The sequence below is a fragment of the Podarcis cretensis genome (genome assembly GCF_951804945.1).
Source record: "Podarcis cretensis genome assembly, chromosome: 13".
Taxonomy (NCBI): domain Eukaryota; kingdom Metazoa; phylum Chordata; class Lepidosauria; order Squamata; family Lacertidae; genus Podarcis; species Podarcis cretensis.
Genome location: NC_137182.1, coordinates 2,227,299 through 2,245,522, shown reverse-complemented (window position 1 = coordinate 2,245,522; position 18,224 = coordinate 2,227,299). Strand labels below are relative to the sequence as shown.

The 18,224-nt window shown below is 47.0% G+C and overlaps 1 protein-coding gene across 2 annotated transcripts; it reads left to right on the top strand.

Moving 5' to 3' along the window:
* The first annotated feature begins 43 nt into the window (after window positions 1-43).
* HUS1 (HUS1 checkpoint clamp component) lies at window positions 44-9,560 on the top strand. Of its 2 annotated transcripts, XM_079950023.1 has the most exons (8): window positions 44-117; window positions 233-360; window positions 432-608; window positions 1,251-1,358; window positions 2,645-2,719; window positions 4,226-4,325; window positions 8,288-8,407; window positions 9,177-9,560. In XM_079950023.1, the coding sequence occupies exons 1-8, from the start codon at window positions 66-68 to the stop codon at window positions 9,257-9,259; spliced, it is 843 nt and encodes a 280-aa protein (XP_079806149.1). In that variant the 5' UTR covers window positions 44-65; the 3' UTR covers window positions 9,260-9,560. The 2 variants fall into 2 exon arrangements, with proteins under 2 accessions (XP_079806149.1, XP_079806150.1); XM_079950024.1 differs by lacking the exon at window positions 2,645-2,719.
* Window positions 9,561-18,224: the final 8,664 nt, after the last annotated feature.

Below are 18,224 nucleotides of genomic sequence, written 5' to 3'. Positions count from 1 at the left end.
GGGCTGCCGAGGCCTGGGCTACACTTCCGGCCCCCCAGGGAGGCGGGGAGAAAGGGCCGCCCGCCATGCGCTTCCGCGCCAAGATCTCGGAGGCCGGCTGCCTGGCGCACTTCAGCCGTGAGTGGCGGGCGGGCGGGGGGGGGGGGCCGGGGCGGGGGGGGGGGTGGGCGCCGCTTTCGGGCGGGGCGGCCTCGGGGCTAACGTGGCTCTCCTCCCTCGCTCGCTCCCGCAGGCGCCGTGGCGACGGTGGCCAGGCTGGCCAAGGCGTGCGCGCTGCGCCTGACGGCCGAGCAGCTGGTCTTCGTGGCGGGCGCCCGAGGGGCGGCGGGGGGCGCCCGCCTGTGGTGCGAGGTCCGCCAGGTAAGCCGGGGCCGGGGGCGGCGGGACCCCCAAGCCGGGCGCCCCGGCCTCACCCGCTCCCGCTCTTCCAGGGGAATGTCTTCGACGAGTTCCAGATGGAGGGAGTGGCCGCAGAAAAAAATGAAATTTATCTGGAGGTGACGCCGGAAAACCTGTCCAGAGCCTTAAAAACGGCACAGAGCGCGAAGGCGGTGAAAATCAAGTTGACGAACAAGCGCTGTCCTTGCCTCACTGTAGCCGTAGAATTGGTGAGGAGAAATGGATGCGGGGGGCGGGGGGGGAAAGGTGAAAAGTGAGGTCGCTAAAAGCCCCTTCAGGAGGAAAGCCTGCATTCCTTCCCCTGGGCGGCAGGTGGAGCTCCAGATGGTGGAAGCCAGGGTGGGAAGAGGTCCCAGTGCCCCGCCCCGCCCCCCAGGGCTGCCTGCAGGGCTCTAATAGTGTGGGGGACCAAATAGTGCCCTGCAGAGCCCCATAGCATTTGTACTAGGGGACCAAAGCACACTCCTCCAATGCTGTTCTCTAGACTCCCCTGTGCAGGTAGACATGAAACCCCTGTAGCTGTGCCTTGGAGCCCCATCTGAGCAGTTGGGATGAGGGCACCATGATCAATGGGATCAAAAGCTGCTGAGAGTAGGAGTATCCAGGCTGATCAGTACCTCCTGTCCCCACACTCATCCCGGGGGTGAGTCAGTCCCAAAACTAGGCCTGAACTGAAGTTGATCCAGATAATCATGCTCATCCTGGAACACCTGAAGTTTCTCTGCCATAGCCCTCCCCCCCCTTTTTTTTTTTTTTAAAGAAAGGCGGCATTCTTCCATATGTGTTTATAGGATTACAGCATTTACTGTCATGAATTTTGGTTATGTAACCTTTTGTTTTCTTCTCTCTAGCCTTCTTTATCCAGCACTAGCCGTGTCGTGACTCACGACATTCCTGTGGGTATTATCCCAAGAAAGCTGTGGAATGACTTCAGGGAACCAAGTGTGCCGGACTTTGATGTGAGCCCCTTTCAGTTTCCACAATATCAAAATTAAATTGTTTAAACAGTATTCCAAATACTTCCCATCTCAAAGGTATTCCACTCCAACAACAAAATTAATTTCCTTTTAGTTAAGATGATTGATTTCATTCAATCTAAAAGTGACGTAGGCTAATAAGCACATTGTGATAATGTAAACTGAGGATGAGTTTACATAAAGTTGTTTTTCATTATTCATGTTTGAATTACAGCCATTATTCAATTGAATTACAGCCATTATTCTACCAAGGATTGCAATTAGTGCAAAAACTTCTTTTTAGAGAGAATGTGTATTTCACCATTGGAGACCAGTGAAAATTTACAGTGTGCTTTACAGTATCTCCTGAGTCCATTCCACATTCACTCTTTCATGCACTGCTGCCCATTCATATGACTTGCAAACCTAACTAATGTACCATTCACACCCTCTTCACAATACTCAGCTTAACACTTGGCTGCCAACATACCTACCAACTGGTCCTCGCTCTAGAGTGCTGACCATTTAAAAACAACACGAACTTGGAGCAGTTGAAATATTTTCAGAGCCAAAACTCTCACAGCCAGAAGCAAATGTGTTTTCACGTAATGCAATCTGAGTTTACTTCATTTTTTTTTCTTTCATTGGCTTGGTTTGCACTTAATGTGAAGCAATTGTTTATTCCCCACAAGCAGTTAACAAATATACATACCACCCGTACAATTCATTGCTAAAGGAGGCATCCATATTTCAGCCAAAAACTCATCTCCTCAAAAGTGTTTTAAGGCCCTGATTACAGTTTTGACAACTGCAAGGACTTCAGAAATGTATCTCTCTCCAAATAAGTTACTAAACATAAAACAAAACTTTAATTATCTTATTCTAACTAGAAGAAAGGGAGAGTAAACATTCCCTTGTGAATAATGTTTTTTACAGTTATCTGAGGAAGTTCTTTGAAACAGGACCTTATTCAGAAGCCTGTGGCCAGCTGCTTAGCATTCTTCAATACAACAACAATAATTTTGTGCTATATAGTTCATTGTAAGCCTTGCTGGAATCTTCACTTTCTGCTTATAATGATATATTCATTCTATTGCAAACCTTTCTCATTATCAATCTAGTTTCGCACAGTCTTACGCCCTTCAACATTCTCGTAGTTGCTATATAGAACTGTGCCCTTGCATGTGACTATATCCCTTTTCAATTGACACTGGGGGTCATTGCCCAGTAACAGTGTGGGGCAGGCGTGGCTCATCTGCACTTTCAAGGCAGTTGATTTGATTTTGTAGGTCAGCATTTATTTACCAGCGCTGAAGACCATGAGGAGTGTTGTGGAGAGAATGAAAAACCTCTCCAATTCTATAGTAAGTTATTATATTCTTAACGTGGGAGTAGAAGTGGGGGGAGAGAGATGCATCACTTGGAATGAGTTTTTATGCAATCATTGTAACCGCTGGATCAAACTGGACAAGACACCATTCATACAACTGGAAATTGTGCATTTTTTCTTACTTTTTAAAATAGTAAATAGCAGGCTTGTGTGGCTAATCTAGTTTGGGACCTTGGGGGAAGCTGGAGGGCTTTAATTCTTTACCCCCACTATGGTACTGATCCAGATTGGATACCCGGTGCTGGGTATTTACTTTAGAAAATACCATCTTGCGGTTGCTAATTGTGTGAATGGTGTCTGGTCTTGGCTCTCACTTGATACTTTGCACGTAAGACTCCCATCAAGGTTTAGTTATCCAGGGTTGCTCTCTGAGTACACAGCTGGTAAGCAATTGGAGCCACTGGAAATAACTAGCATATCATACCTATATGATCCCTCAACCCAGAGGTTTTCAACCTTTTTGAATCCACTGCTTCCTTGACCAACTTCTTCAGTTCCTTGTGGGATACCTGGTAAAAACTAAAACTTGACCATCATTCAAAGAACCCTAGGGCACCGTGGCACCACTTGAAAACCATTGGCCTATGCCAGTAAGTAATGAAAGGAAAAAGGATCCACGCTGCAACATTCCATCTCTTTTAGACTTTGTAAGTGATAAGTAAGCATACGCAGCGCTTTTTTTTCTAGAAAAAGTGGTGTCAGAACTTGACCTTTTTTAGGGGAGCATCCACCCAAAGTTATTGTGCTTTTTAGAGGGGGGATCACCCAGCCAAAGTACCTAAGACGTGCCAACTGGAAAAAAGCCCTGAGCATAAACACTTTATATAGAATGCTTTACCTGGTTGCATGTCCTGCATACCTGTACAGCCTTCATTGCAAGATGGTGCCAATAATTCCCAGGCCACTGTCTGGTCCCTAAGACTATACAAATTAGTTATCCCTGCCAAACTGACTTCGTGAATGTACAATATTTTCCTCTTTTTTGCATGTTTATGAAATGCATGTTTAACTTGTAGTTATGGAATTTTGGCTATCAAGAATTTTACCTGCTCTTGTGTCTTAACAGCAGCTTGATCTGAAATCATTAGTAGATTGTGGTGTTATCTCGGCGCTGGAAAGCTTCACTTGCCGAATCTGCAGATCAGTCTTCTGGTTAACCGCACCAGAGAAGGCTAGGCTTACTTATTTGTCCGAGTCGGTGGACACTTTTGTTCTATTGTTCACAGTACTAGAGACCATCACATGGATGATATTTTTACACACCTCCCTAATTTATATAACTGACTTTTTGATGCTTAGTGATTTGTTGATGCAGAGCTCTTAAGCAGAGTTGTCACCATTTATTTATAGATGTGTCTGGAGGCATGTATTTAGGAATAGAACCTTAATTGTTATAAGTGCATTCTCTTGACAAACAGGTGTTGGTAGAATACATTTAGTAGTTGTGAAAAGCATATGAACTGTTTTGTTTACATTGTAGGTAATAGAAGCAAATCTAAATGGAGAAATGAACTTGAAAATAGAAACTGATCTAGTGTGTGTTACAACCCACTTTAAAGACCTTGGGAATCCTCCCTGGGGTAAGCAATTTTCTTTTCTTGTCAGATAACAGATCCTAACAAAAGTAAACAACAAAAGCTACAGTCCTGTGTACACTTATCAGGCAGTAAGGGCTTGCTTCTGAGTAACCATGCATAGGTTTGCAGTGCTCTGAAAGTAATCACCAACAATTTTTAGCCAGTTTTATAGTTGTTGTAAAATAGAGCTAGCTTGAGTCTGTCTTTAATAGTTTTCTTTCCACACGCTCAGATGTCAGTAACAAAGTGAAAGGAAGGAAATACAGATTTGCAGGTCAAATAATTGAAATAACATTGTAGCTTCAAACAATGGACTAATATACATAGTTAATTATCATGAATGGGGAAAATACAGGTGTATTACGACTCGCAGGGGACCACATATACGTGCAGTGCCATGAAATCAATCAATCAATTCAAACCTGGAAATGGCAGGAGAGAGCTGGAGAGCCCTTGTGGCTGGTGAGAAGACCCTCCACAGAGCCTGAAGAGGACGTCGGAGGAAGCCCAGAAGAGACCAGAGGCGTAGCAGGGCTTTGTTTACACTGCTCAGCCTCCCTGACTAACAGCTGATGCGCACGGTAGCACAGCAACAGCAGCCACTTTCCCACATGTCCTCCAGCCTCCTGCCAGCCCCAGAGCTTCAATTCTAGTATTTTTTTGCATGGATTGAAGAGAGAGCGGCAGAGAGGGTGCTTAGAGAGCATTCCCCACTTTATGAGAATTCACTTACCGTATTTTTCGCACCATAGGACGCACCTTGTTTTAGAGGGGGGAGAACAAGGGAAAAAAATTCTTCTGCTCTCTGCCCAGCGCCCCTTCAGCGAAGCGGCAGGAAGCGCTGCGCAGAGAGTGGGAGAATTTTCCCCCTTTTGTTTTCCCGCTCTAAAACAAGGTGCCGTTTAAGGTGTGTTCAGGCGGCTACCTTGGAAGCCTGGAGAGCGAGAGGGGTCGGTGCGCACCGACCCCTCTTGCTCTCCAGGCTTCAGGTTCCTTTCGACCTGCTCTTTGGGGCTGGCGGGGGAAGCCCACCACCAGCCCCAAAGAGCAGGTCAGGGAGCAGCGGCCGTAGGCGCGCGTCACCTCTCCAGCCAGGAGAGGGTCGCGGGGGGGCTGCTTTAGCCCCGTGCGTGCTCTCCCAGCTGGAGAGGTGATGCGCGCCTATGGAGGCTCCTGCCATAAGCGCGCCTCACCTCTCCAGCCGGGAGAGGGTCGCGGGGGGCTGCTTTAGCCCCGCGCGTGCTCTCCCGGCTGGAGAGGTGACGCGCGCATATGGCAGGAGCCTCCATAGCCGAGCATCACCTCTCCAGCCGGGAGAGCGCGCGCGGGGCTAAAGCAGCCCCCCGCGACCGTCTCCCGGCTGGAGACGCGGGGCTGGGTCGGGGGAAGCCCGAGCTTCCCCCTCCCCCAGAACGGGACCCAGAGCCATGCTGAAGCTGCGTGCAGCTTTGGCATCGCTCTGGGAGCTTGCGGGGCTGGGGGAGGAGGAAGCCCTCCGCCAGCCTCCAAACCATGTCGGGAGACAGTGGGAGGGCGCGCTGCGCCTCTCCCACTGTCTCCCGAGTTTGCGGGGCTGGCGACGGGGAGGAGCAGGCTTCTCCCCCCCCCCCCCCGCCAGCCTTCTAGCCAAGTCGGGAGACAGCGGGAAGGGCGCGGGTGTGGTTGCCAGGCTCTTGCTGCTCCTGCAAGGTGTTGTTCCTGATCTCATATGCTATCACAGCCAGAGCTGGGCCACCCATAAAGGGGACTAAGCCAGCTGCCTTGGGGGTGGAATCCCAAGGGGCAGCACTCTCGCAGGTGCCCCACCCCTGCCGCCACCACCAGAGAAGCGAGAAGAAGTGGCAGCTTCCTGCAAGATCTCACAGAACTCTCGTTGAGTTATACTGCAAGATCTCACGGCTGCCTGCTCCTCTTGTCTCCAGCCAGGGACGGGGTGCACTACCAGAGAAGCAAGGAGAAGTGCCGTGATCATAGCACAATATCCTGTTCCTTTTCCCAGCTCCAGACTTGGGAATTCCTTCTAGTCTTCTTCTGCAGCTTGAACTGTATAGAGAGAGGTGGAGACTGTAAGTGCAGTTGCACAGTCCTTTGAAGGGTCTCAGAAGTCGGGTGCAGTTGCCGAAACAGTTTGCACCTCTTCCAGAGATCCAATATGGACACAGAGATGGTTGTTTGTAGCGCAGAAGCAAAATATCCCACTGATCTCCATGGCGGCAAGGGAGGGTTGGGCTTAGTTTGATTTGCTGGTGCCCTTTTAAGGCACAGTACTAGAGTTCCTTTTCTTGCATCTGTGAAGAAGATTGGGGCTTCTCAGTTTGCTCCTGTGCTTCGGAGATACTCGGAGCACCTTGAAAGTACATAATTGAAGCCAGTTTCCTTCCCATCCTTGCAGCTGGGGCAGGGATTGCTCTCCATAGTTGTGATGGGTTTCTGAAGTTCTGTGCAACTTGCAGAGATAATCTCCACAGACAGATACCACAGCTCCAAGGTTGGGATGGTGGCTAGGATTTGTTAGGTGTGACAGAAGATGGTTGCACACACTTCATGGTAAACATGATGACTAAAACTGGGGGCTCCTGGTGGTCCTGCTTATTACCTGATGCACTATGAAAAATCATTTTGGTAACACACACTAGTCTTCTCCTTTTCCTGAATGTATTGCAATGATGACCAGTGCACACAGGAGCCTATGAAGAGAGACATACCATGGGGTTGGCGAAACTGGTCCCCACTGCCCAGGCCCAGGGGGTGCAAAAATCACCCCAGATTACTCCAGAGAGTTGTGTGGGGTGAGAGACACAAGAGGCAGATTGTATGGATAACAATTGCCTCAGAAGAAGTTGAGATGGGTGATGACTGGGCAGCTGGTGTCTCTGCTGCCGTCTTCGCTTCCACTACCGATGGAGGCTTTTAACTTCTCCCAGCCTTCATGTGCCCACACAGCCCTCAAAGTCCCCACTTTTCAGGGGCCTGCCTGCCTGCCTGCCTGCTTGCTGCTCTTGTGTGGTACTTGCTCAGCTGGTGGCTGTTGTGATGAAGTGATTTTTTTCTGGGGTGTGGGTGTGCCAATACAGCACCTCTGCCTATGAACAAATCTCTGTGCGTACAGAAGCCTCTGGCTGGATGCAGTACAGGGTCTGAATATTACTGTAGTCAGTGTCAGTGAGCCCCATTCCAACACGTTCATCATCAGTGCCTGCCACTGCTAGTTCCTTCCTCTCTTCCTTCAGCCACTTCTGGCAGCTTTGGTAGCTCCTACAGCTAACCAGAGACTTACTTTCATGCAGGGATCCGTGTGAACTGGCTCTGGGTCCACCCCTCCCCAGTGGCTGAGACTGGAGCTGTGATGTGGTCTCACGTGGTACTTACTTTATTTTTTATTTATTGAATTTATATGCTCCCCTATACCTGGAGGTCTCAAGGCAGTTCACAGAAAAGATCACAATATATAAAAACAAAATAAGAACAATAACCCAATAACACCCCCCCAAAAAGAGCCACTGCCCTGCTGACAAGTTAGCTACTAGCCTTGGTTTGTTCTCTCTGAAATGGAAGTATGAGGTGGTTGTCACAATGAGGAATAGAACAGAGTACATACTGGCTGCTTGATCATGTTCATATGTACAGTGGTACCTCTAGTTACGAACTTAATTCATTCCCGAGGTCCGTTCTCTTAACTAGAGGCGTGCTTTCACTAATGGGGCCTTTTGCTGCTGCTGCGCTGCCAGCACACAATTTCCGTTTTTATCCTGGGGCAAAGTTCTCAACTCAAGGTAACTTCCAGATTAGCGGAGTTTGTAACCTGAAGTGTTTGTAACCTGAGACGCTTGTAACTCGAGGTACCACTGTACTTGGAAGTAAAATGCACAGATTACAGCCTTAAACTGTTAATGGAAATTATGTACAACCCTTTAAAAAACTTGTTCTAGTTAATAAAAGTTTCTATTTTTTGTGAATTTCTGTAGGCTCCCAAAAGTCGAGTCAAGAGAGAGATCTCGAGACCATGGCCGAGGCCCGCATTGACATCAAGAGACTTCTCCAGTTACTTGCAGGACAGCAAGTGAATCCCACAAAAGCCCTATGTAGTAAGTGACCCTTTTGGCCTGTTGTTTGAACAAGTCATTTGCCACTCTATGAAGAAGATGGTCACGTCTTTGGAAGGGATTGCCATATCCTTCCTGTAAAAGCAAATTTCAACATTTCCACACACCACTGTATTTGGACAGCATTCTTAGGGCCAAACCGGACACCATGGGGGGATTGTTGCTGTTATTGATAGTAATTTTTTCTTATCTTTATTTTAGATGTTATGATTTATGTGGAAATTTGGTTGTGTATATTTTGATATTTCTTTATTGTTTATGACTACTTTGGTTATATTTGTAATTTGGTTCTGTTTCCCCCCCCACACACACACCATGTTGTAAGCCACCTTGAGCATGGTTTTAACTGTGGAAAGGTGGCATACGAATAAAATTATATATGTATGTATGAATCATGTTTATGTACGGTAACTCACCTCAGCCCTCCCTTGCCCAGCTCCAGCAGGGCATATGCATCTGTAGGCAGAGTCAGGTCTGCTGTCAAGTGGCTGTTGTTGAAAGTGCCTTTTGTCTAGGAGGGAGGACCTGACACAGCTTTTCTTTTTGTTGTCTTTCTCCTGGTTGGGAAAAACAGTTTTAAAAATTTTTGGAGGTTGATGGTAGCCATGTTCAAAATATTCCAGACCTCCTGCAGCTTGGCCTCTGCATCTGTTTGGCCTTCAAAACTGGAGAATGTTGGCTATTGTTGAACGTGATATTTTGGGCCCTCTGTCATCCTTTGAAGTTTAAAATATGGACTTGTGTTTTGCAGATATTGCAAGCAAAAGGATTGTTCACTTCATCTTGCTCCACGAAGATGTTTCTCTTCAATATTTCATTCCAGCCCTTGTATGAATTGAACAGTTGTTCCAGCTCACCTGTTTTCAATGCTGCAGTGTCTTCTCAAAGGCACAGGAAGACGGGGTGGGGGACACGAGTGCTTGCTATGCTTGTTTAAACCCCTTTTGTAATCAGATTCTGTGCAGAGAACTGTATATTTAATACCTTATATTTGGTAAATAGAAGAAGTAATAAAAAAATCTGTTTGACTGGGCTATATATTTTAAAGAAACAGTCCATTAAATCTTTAGTTATTCTGGTTCTCCATGCAGCAAAAGAACTGTTGGTTTTTTCTTTAAAAAAATCTTGTTTCTCAGTCACCTGTCAGTTCCATATATTCTATGCCTCCTGTCCATTCCATCATTCATTACTGCATATAGGTCACTTCAGTCATATTAAAATTCTCCAGTACCCTCAGAGCTTCCATTTAGGCAACAGATTGATCCCAGTTAGGATTCTGACTTCCAAGTAGCTATGGACCTCTAGGGTCAGGGCACACACATCAGAAACTTTAACTGGGCAATATATATATATTTTTGGCAACAATGTTTATCATTAAGAGGATCATCTTTTCTAAGCAATAAATGAAGTTTACTAGTTTATAGGTATGTAAAGTAATTCTAAAAATGTATCATACTGTTAGAGGTTTGTAGGCGCTAGAATTTAATTCAGGCTTGGGCATCAAAAGCTTATTAAGGTAGGCTAGTCTCTGATGTGAGGTGAAAGCTAGACCCATTCCTGTATTTGAGCTCTGTGTTAGATTCTTTTAATTCTCTGAAATTAAAGGTGTGAAAGAACTAATTTAGCTAGACCAGGGGTAGGCAACCTAAGACCCGGGGGCCGGATGCGGCCCAATCGCCTTCTCAATCCGGCCCGCAGACGGTCCGGGAATCAGCGTGTTTTTACATGAGTAGAATGTGTCCTTTTATTTAAAATGCATCTCTGGGTTATTTGTGGGGCATAGAAATTTGTTTCCCCCCCCCATATAGTCCACCCCCCAACAAGGTCTGAGGGATGGTGGACTGGCCCATGGCTAAAAAAGGTTGCTGACCCCTGAGCTAGACAAACCTCCTAAACTGTGTCCTAGACACCTTGCTAATCCATTGGATTTCATTGCTGGCATCCAGCTGTCTTAGGAAACAATGAAGGAGAGTGTTTTGGGGGTGAAATCAAATGGTTGAAAGGTTGCAGCGCCTGCTGTGGCTGTAGAGACCAATATGGGAGAGACATGCTTTGTTGCAGCTGGGGCAGATGAAGGCATCCGGTTGCACTGATTCAGATGCACCAGGGCGTTTATTTTCTCTGCTCCGCTCAATAGTCATTCCCCCTCTGGTTACTGCTATGAATGCATGAGCTGACTGGCTGTCTCTAGGCATGGCAGGGTTGGAGCAAGACAGGCACTCGGAGGCAACAGGATTTGTCTCTCTTAGAACACACTGGTTCCCAGGATTCCTGACTCATCCTGTATGGAGCTGTTATCCAAGATGTCTGTCTTGTGACAGATTCAGGCTGGCCAGAATAAATTTAGCCTCTTGAAGCATAGATGCCATCAGAAACCCATCAGCCTTTACTGTAAGTTTAAAAGGGAACTCCCACCAATATTGTGTTTTCACCTTTCAAAGTACTTATGTAATAGGTTTGGACTGTCTCTATATTTTTAACATTTCTGGGAAGATTACCTGAAAAATTTGGAGTGCTGCATATTGATATTAGACAATTCTAAAATTTCACAAGGCATCGTATGTTGCCTCTTTAATGCAATATTTTTTGAAACGTGATGAAATTCCTAGAGGGCCCACCATTTTATCTGTAGCGCCCTGGCACTCTGTGTTCCATTTCAACAACTTGTGGGGCAAGCATGCACTCGAGATCTATGTCTTTAAACCACAAGGAAGCTGCAGAATTCAAACACTCCCACCCTCTTCCTGTTCTCATATCTGCAGCAGTAAAAGGGGAAAGGAAAAGAAGGACCAGGCTTGTTTGTATTTGTAATCCTCTTTCCTTTCAGGCATAGGAACCGTAACTTTAGGAACTCTTCTCATTTATACTTACACTTGCTAAGATTCAGTGGCCACCAATCAGCCATGGAAATAACAATTTTTTTAAAAATGAAAAATTGGCACTGACAGGAGTCCAATGTCTCTCTCAAGGCATGAATAAATCATGCAGCCACCCTCCTTCCCTTGGAGTAGAGAATGGCGTCAGAAGGCAGAACATACATTTCACTAAACCGCTACACAGCCTCAACTTTATGTGATGTGGCAGGCACAGCGGGGGGGCGTCCCTAAGCTGAATGAATTACAAGGCAATGCAAGTGTGCTTTGTCTGTGCTTTGAGAAACAATATTTTGGTTAGCACTCCGTGAATAGCTGGACCATGTTTTCTCCTGTACTTAAAAGCTTTGGGAGTTGATGCAAACTGTTATGTTGTCATAGGTGGGCCCTGGAATAACATCCTTCTCTTTTTCTGGCAGAATGTGTGTCTGTCTGTCTGTGTGGGTCCATGCTGTTTGTTCTGTGTCTCCAGAAGGCTTTGCAAACTGCAGCGTCAAGTGGAAGTGGAAAAGCAGGATGTTTTCTTTGCAGGAAGGTCCCCTGTGCAGTTCGTCTGCCATCAGCATTTGACTTTCAAAACAGGAGTTGCCTGGTGCGAAGCAGGCAGGGGAAAGTCCAGATGCCACCACCGAAATCATCTTCCCCTGTGTCAGTTCTCAACTGACAAAGCAGAATGAAAAGAACACAAGGCTTTTCCCACCCATCAAGGCCTTTTAAACCTTTCCTCCTCTGCTGAAACTCTAGTAGTGGTGTTAGAAAGAAAGTTCTTGACTTGGTCAGTAGGTGTTGGGTAATTTGTTCAGACATTTTGAAATGAATGTCAAAATTAGGGATTTGCCCTTGTCTGAATGGGCCTCCCACTAAATTAAACAGCAAAAAAAAAAAAGGGGGGGGGAGAAAGTTCCAAGCTGCAGTTTGGGATGGGGATCCACCCCCTTGTACATGTACGCAAATCACTTTCTTGCTCAGCAAGTGGATTACAAATGCCGCTGTTGTTTTCTCCAGATAAAGTTATTTCCGATTTTGAAGTAAAGCTGCAATCATAGGCACTTATTTGAAAGCAAGTTCCACTAAATTTAGTTCTGTGTGATTTGCTTTCAACTAAGTGTGCCTTGAACGACAGTCTTACTTCCAAATCAGAAATCATGTTACCCAGAGGAAACCATGGCTGCAATTATCATTAATAATTTTTTATACCGCCCTTCATCTGATGATCACCGGGTAGTTTACAGAATAAGGACAAAGGCATCCAGTTGCCTTAGATGACTTGAGGCAAGGCATCACGGGGGGGGGGGGCACCTCTCGGGGATGCTTGCGCGGGGGCAGGGATGGCTGCCTGCCCGGGGGTCGGATCCCCCTACTGGGCAGGGCGCGTCCTCCCGGAGCTGCCTGCCTGCGCGGCACAAGCCCCGCCCGCCCGCCGACAGCAACGGAAAGACAACCGGAGCCGCGGGGCGGGCGGGCGCTGCTCCGGGGGCGCCTGGCAGGGACGCGGCGAGGGCCAGGCGAGCAGGTAAGCCGGCGCTCGGGGCGCCGCAGGACGCGCGCTGCCTGCCTTCCTCCCTCCCTTCCTTCCTTCCTTCCTTCCTGCAAGGAAATCTCAGCCGACCTCGCTCTGCTCTCCCACATTAAGTTTGTTGTCGGTTTGCTTCTCGCCGTTGCTTCCCAGTGTGGGGCGAATTCAAGAAATACGCGGCGGGATTCTGGAAAGGGAAAGGCTTTTGTGGGACACGTGTGCTCTTTGCTCGTGCGAATGAATAGCCTACACGTACACTTCGATTATGCTCCCTTCTAATCTCTTTCGTGAGATGCAGATGGCTGAAATAGGTTTTTGAAAATAAAACCAGCAGTATATACTGGCCTACCAAGCGTGGGCTTCCTTGATTTGGACCTGTTTGCCTGCCGGACGTTCTAGGGAAGCAGGTTGGGTGTGACTTGTGCAGACGCGCCCCGGCCCAGCCGCCTGCCCGCTCCATCCTGCTGGTGCTGCTGGTCCCATCAGGAAGTGTTGAGCTAGAACTGGGAGCTGCCAGCGAGGGGCCACGGAGGATGCAGGTGGAAATCTGTGCAGAGCTCTGAGCTCCATTCCGTGTGGCACACACTCCAGCAGCCCCTGGGTGTCCCTTAAGGAGGAAGAGGTGCAAAAACTTCTGGGCCAGCCTTTGCCTTTGCTCGTCTGCTCCCTTCCTTGTCCTGGGGAGTCCGGCTCCCACTTTCTCGCTCTCTAGGGTGCCTGCAGCCTAGCAGCACACCATGGGGAGCCCCACTCTTTGACCACTGCCAGGCTTTGGAGACTGCCCACCAGCTAAAGGCAGCGAGAGGTGGATGCCACTGGGCTGTTTCCATAGACTGTACTGGTTCCAAGGCACATGCAGACATCATTCCCGTCTGCGGTTTGGGACACTGATGATGGCCCTGAGCACCCTAAGCCCAAACCCCATTTGGCCGTGAGATCGAGGCTCCATGTCTCAAAAGGAAGTGGAGGATTTAATCCTTGAGGAAGGCGATGGATTGGCTGTGGATGACTTTGCCTCTGGAGACAAGGCTCCTCAGAGAAGCTGCTTGTGGCTGTCAGATGTCTCTGGAAGACCTTTCTATACCTACAGGCCTTTACAGCTGATTGGCCAGTAATGCTAATGATTATCTATAGTGCTTTATGTGCTATAGTGGCACACCACCTTGATGTTTACAGGGTGTATGAGGTGTAAGGAGAGGGAGAGACCTCTAGTGGGAGACACCTTTGGTCCCCACCCTGAACTCAGCTCTCACCTGTGGCTCTAAGAAGCCGTCAGCATGTGACAGTGGCCACACACGGGAAAGCTAGTTAGTGCTCCTCTGTGTGCAATGGATGGAGCAAGGTTTCTTTGCTCTTCAGAAAACAGTGTGTCCATTTTGGGGGGAAACCCCTCAACCAACAGGTTTGTTTTAATAATTAGATGCTCTGTTTCTAAATTTCAAACTTTCATTTGCTTGTGTCTTTTCACACACTGACAGACGGGGATGCTGTTCCCGCCCCCCTCCAATACTAGTACAGTCGTACCTTGGTTCTCGAATGCCTTGTGACTCGAACGTTTTGGCTCCCAAACACCGCAAACCTGGAAGTGAGTGTTCCTGTTTGCAAATGTTCTTTGGAAGCTGATTGTCCGATGCAGCTTCTGACTGAGTGCAAGAAGCTCCTGCAGCCATTCAGAAGCTGCACCTTGGTTTTCAAAAGTTTTCGGGAGTCGAAAGGACTTCTGGAACAGATTCCGTCCGAGAACCAAGGTATGACTGTAAGCCCATCTTTCATGCATTGTTGAGGAAATATTTGGACCCTTTTAGTAGTTGTGTCTTTTCTTTGCTTCCCTGGGTTTTTCTCTTCAGCAAAGCTTGTCTTTGATGTTGTGCCAGAGGCCGGGTTGTCTTTACCACCATTCTGGTTGCATTTTCTTACCAAAAAGGCTTCCATGACATCCAAAAGGATTCAGCTGTCCCTCCTCATCTGCATCTCCACTTGCTTCCTGTTCCTTCTGCCGCCTCCTTTCTTTCTCCATCATTCTTTTCTTTCCTTCTCTTATTTTTGTCCTCATGTCACCTGTCTTGGTCTTGCCTTTGTTCCTCTCTCTTCTCTCTCACCTTCTGCCTTTTTGCCTCCTTCCGGCACTCTCTCAGACTTGCCGCCTTCTTTCACAGCCCTCCAAAGACCGGCAGTCTCCCTCTTGCTGTTCCCTCTCTGCCAACATCTTCTCCCACGTTTCAGTTCTTTCTTTTTCTCACCACCTTATACTTCCTTTCATCTGTTCTTGTTGCCTTTCCTATGAGCATTCAGTTATCCCATCCATGTTGAGCAGCTACAATTCCCTCTCCACAGCTACCCCCCCCCCCCCCAGTGCTGTCTGAAGTGAGCGTTTGGCCTGAAAAGATATCCTGAAATGGGCACAAGGAGGAGGAAAAAGGCATTAGGAACTTTGCCACTGCAAGGAGGGAGCTTTTTTGCTTAACCCAGCTCTATCTCAGGTTACAGGCAGTGGGGTGAGGATGCTGTAGGCATTGCTAGAAGAAGCTGGGCCAGAAATACCTACTGTATTGCAAAGGCTCACTTCCGTCCCTTCTCCTGCCACACTGCAGCACTGGTCGGAATAAGGAACCTTTATGGCATTAGTCCTAAGGCCAGTGCTCCCTTGGTGGGTGGTGGGATTACCTAGGGGGCTACGATGCAAGGGGGTGGAGGGGCACCGAAGGTATAAACGACTTTGAAAAGCTAGCATCACTGGATCAAGTTCATCTTGTTGAATTAATTAAACTAAATAGTTTTAATTGGATTTTGAATAAATGTGCAATGAATTATGACTGAATTTTATTGTTTCTTTAATGGGTTGTGCAAACTGCTATTCTGAATAAAAGTGGTCTTTATAGGGTAGGGCACTGGGGATGCATTTATGGAACCAAGGGGGTGCCCCCCCCAAAAAAAAGTTTGGAACCACCACCTTAGACCATAGCACAGAGTGTGATAACAGCCTTTCAACCAGGTAACAAAATTTACATAAACTTACATTTAAAAATCACTACTCGCTCACTATTCAAAATTCATGATAAAGCATAAAGCATACTCTTAAAACAACACACATTATTTATTTAATACAAAACATCATAAGATTATATCAAGGTTCATTTCTCTTGCTTGCAAAACTTCAGGGCAGTTTGCAGCCATTGTGCCCGCGTCCTTTTCCTTTGGCATGGCAGCCTTTTCTGCAAAGGAAGCTACCCTTTGTGCCACATAATGAGGAAAACCCAGTTTCTTTTTAGCAGCCCAGAATTTCATTTTCCTGAAACATGGGTCTAAATAACAATTTCTGATGTCAGTGTATAATCAACATTCAAAATAGATTGTGCCAAATCCTGCACTTGAGGAAATGTGGCAAAATGAGTGCCTCATTATAAGAACATGTCACAGCCCAAACATTGTGTCTTGGTGTGTGATGCTCCTCTGGTCTGGTCAGCCTTAAATGGAATCTAATACACATTTGGAACTACAGTGGTACCTTGGGTTAAGTACTTAATTCGTTCCGGAGGTCTGTTCTTAACCTGAAGCACCACTTTAGCTAATGCGGCCTCCTGCTGCTGCTGCGCTGCCGGAGCACAATTTCTGTTCTCATCCTGAAACAAAGTTCTTAACCCGAGGTAATATTTCTGGGTTAGCAGAGTCTGTAACCTGATGCATATGTAACCCGAGGTACCACTGTATGTCCCTTGTGATTTTGCTCTTAAAGTGATATTATTGTCATGAGTTTGTGGGGTGCCTGGGATCCCCTTCCAATTCCTGGGCGCCAGACACTGGATTTAGTATGTTAAAGTGCAAGCAAGCCTAGTGATGGGTCCTTAACTGGAACAAAGGGAGTGGCTCTCTGCCAGAGGGCAGATGAGAGGCCACCCACTTTCAGCTCAGTTCAAAAGACAGAGTGTAGAGAGTTGGAAGGAGAGCAGTTCCTTTAGGATTGCAGCTGGGGGTGATGTGGGCTGGAGGAAAAGTCCTGGCCACCCTGGCATGGGGAGAAGCGGGACCCTCTTGGAGTCTGAGGCTGGAAGCCACTCCATCCCAGGCTCAGGTACTATATATGTGGAAAGACACCACAATCTCCGCTTGGCCTCATTGTCCAAAGGGAAACACAGAACCTGGGTAAACACAACTGGCGCCCCTGGAACCTTACACTGCTCAGAGGGGCAGCGCCTAACAGTATTAAGCAAATAAGATTTCCCGCTTTATGAAGGGGAGCATTCACTTCTTTAAAACAGGTGTTTTTTCTAGTGTTCAGCTGCAGTTCTGAGGCTGTTTGGCTCTCTCCTTGACACAGAGCGCTTGCTTTTCAAAAGGGGCAGAAACAAATGCTTGTAGTGCGAGGGTTGGAGGGAAGACACAGAAAATAACGCAATATTTGGTATTCTTAATCAAACAACCGGTGACATAACAGAGGGAGGCAGCGTTGTGCCACATGTGAAATGCAGCCCTTCCACTGTTCTTCATTTCTGGGGCTTAGTGGCATGTTATGCTGGAAGAAAACCAACTACTATAGTGTGACATTATCTGCTTGCGTTGAGCAAATGTATTTAATTGCACAGGCAGCAACTGCTTACTAATTGTACCTTTTTGGGGGTGTAACACTGATATAAGAAAATATATAGGTTATCTTGACCATGATTGCTGCTGCCAGGATTCAATTTGGAGTTTAGTTTTGAGTGCAGTTTGGTGGTTAATCTTAAACTGCATATTGTCACAACAAGCAGGCTGGAACCCATAGGTGAGACTAAGCACAGTACACAACACAGTATTTAGTAATCTTGTGAGAGTTTTCCAATATCCATTGTTTAAAGTTCACCAATAAATATTTTGGCTTTTGTTTCAACTCCAATCCCTGGGAATAAATACTCTCTCAACAGTGAGATCATCAAACTCCCTGTCAATTAAACATGCAGAGCTCTTTCTCTCCCCCCCACCCCCACCCCCATTTCGCGCAAAGAGCACATATTTAGCTACACAAAAACAAATATTTCCTAATAAGTTTTTCCAGATGAATGAACAGTTACAAAAGGCTGCCTCCGAATGTAGCACAAAACATAAATAAATCACAAGATAACCTCTGCAATATAATTACAGGCTATTTTCCATCGTTAGCAGGGAGTCATTTGGTTCTTTGTACTCTGTCTGAAGATATCTGAGGTTTTCTTGTTTGCTCTAGTTGCTTGTTAGACAAGCTAAGGTCAAACTCAGTCCCACACCCCTTGTGTACTTACGTGCACAGAAGCAGACATAACCAGAAAAGTTAAAGGCACAACAATTATACTTCACTTCCCATGCATAGTATCTTTCTGGATTGTACCACTCTGGGGGCTGGTAACAAGGTGGGTCCCCCTTACTTGGAAGATGTGGGGCATGCCAGCTGAGAGTTTGC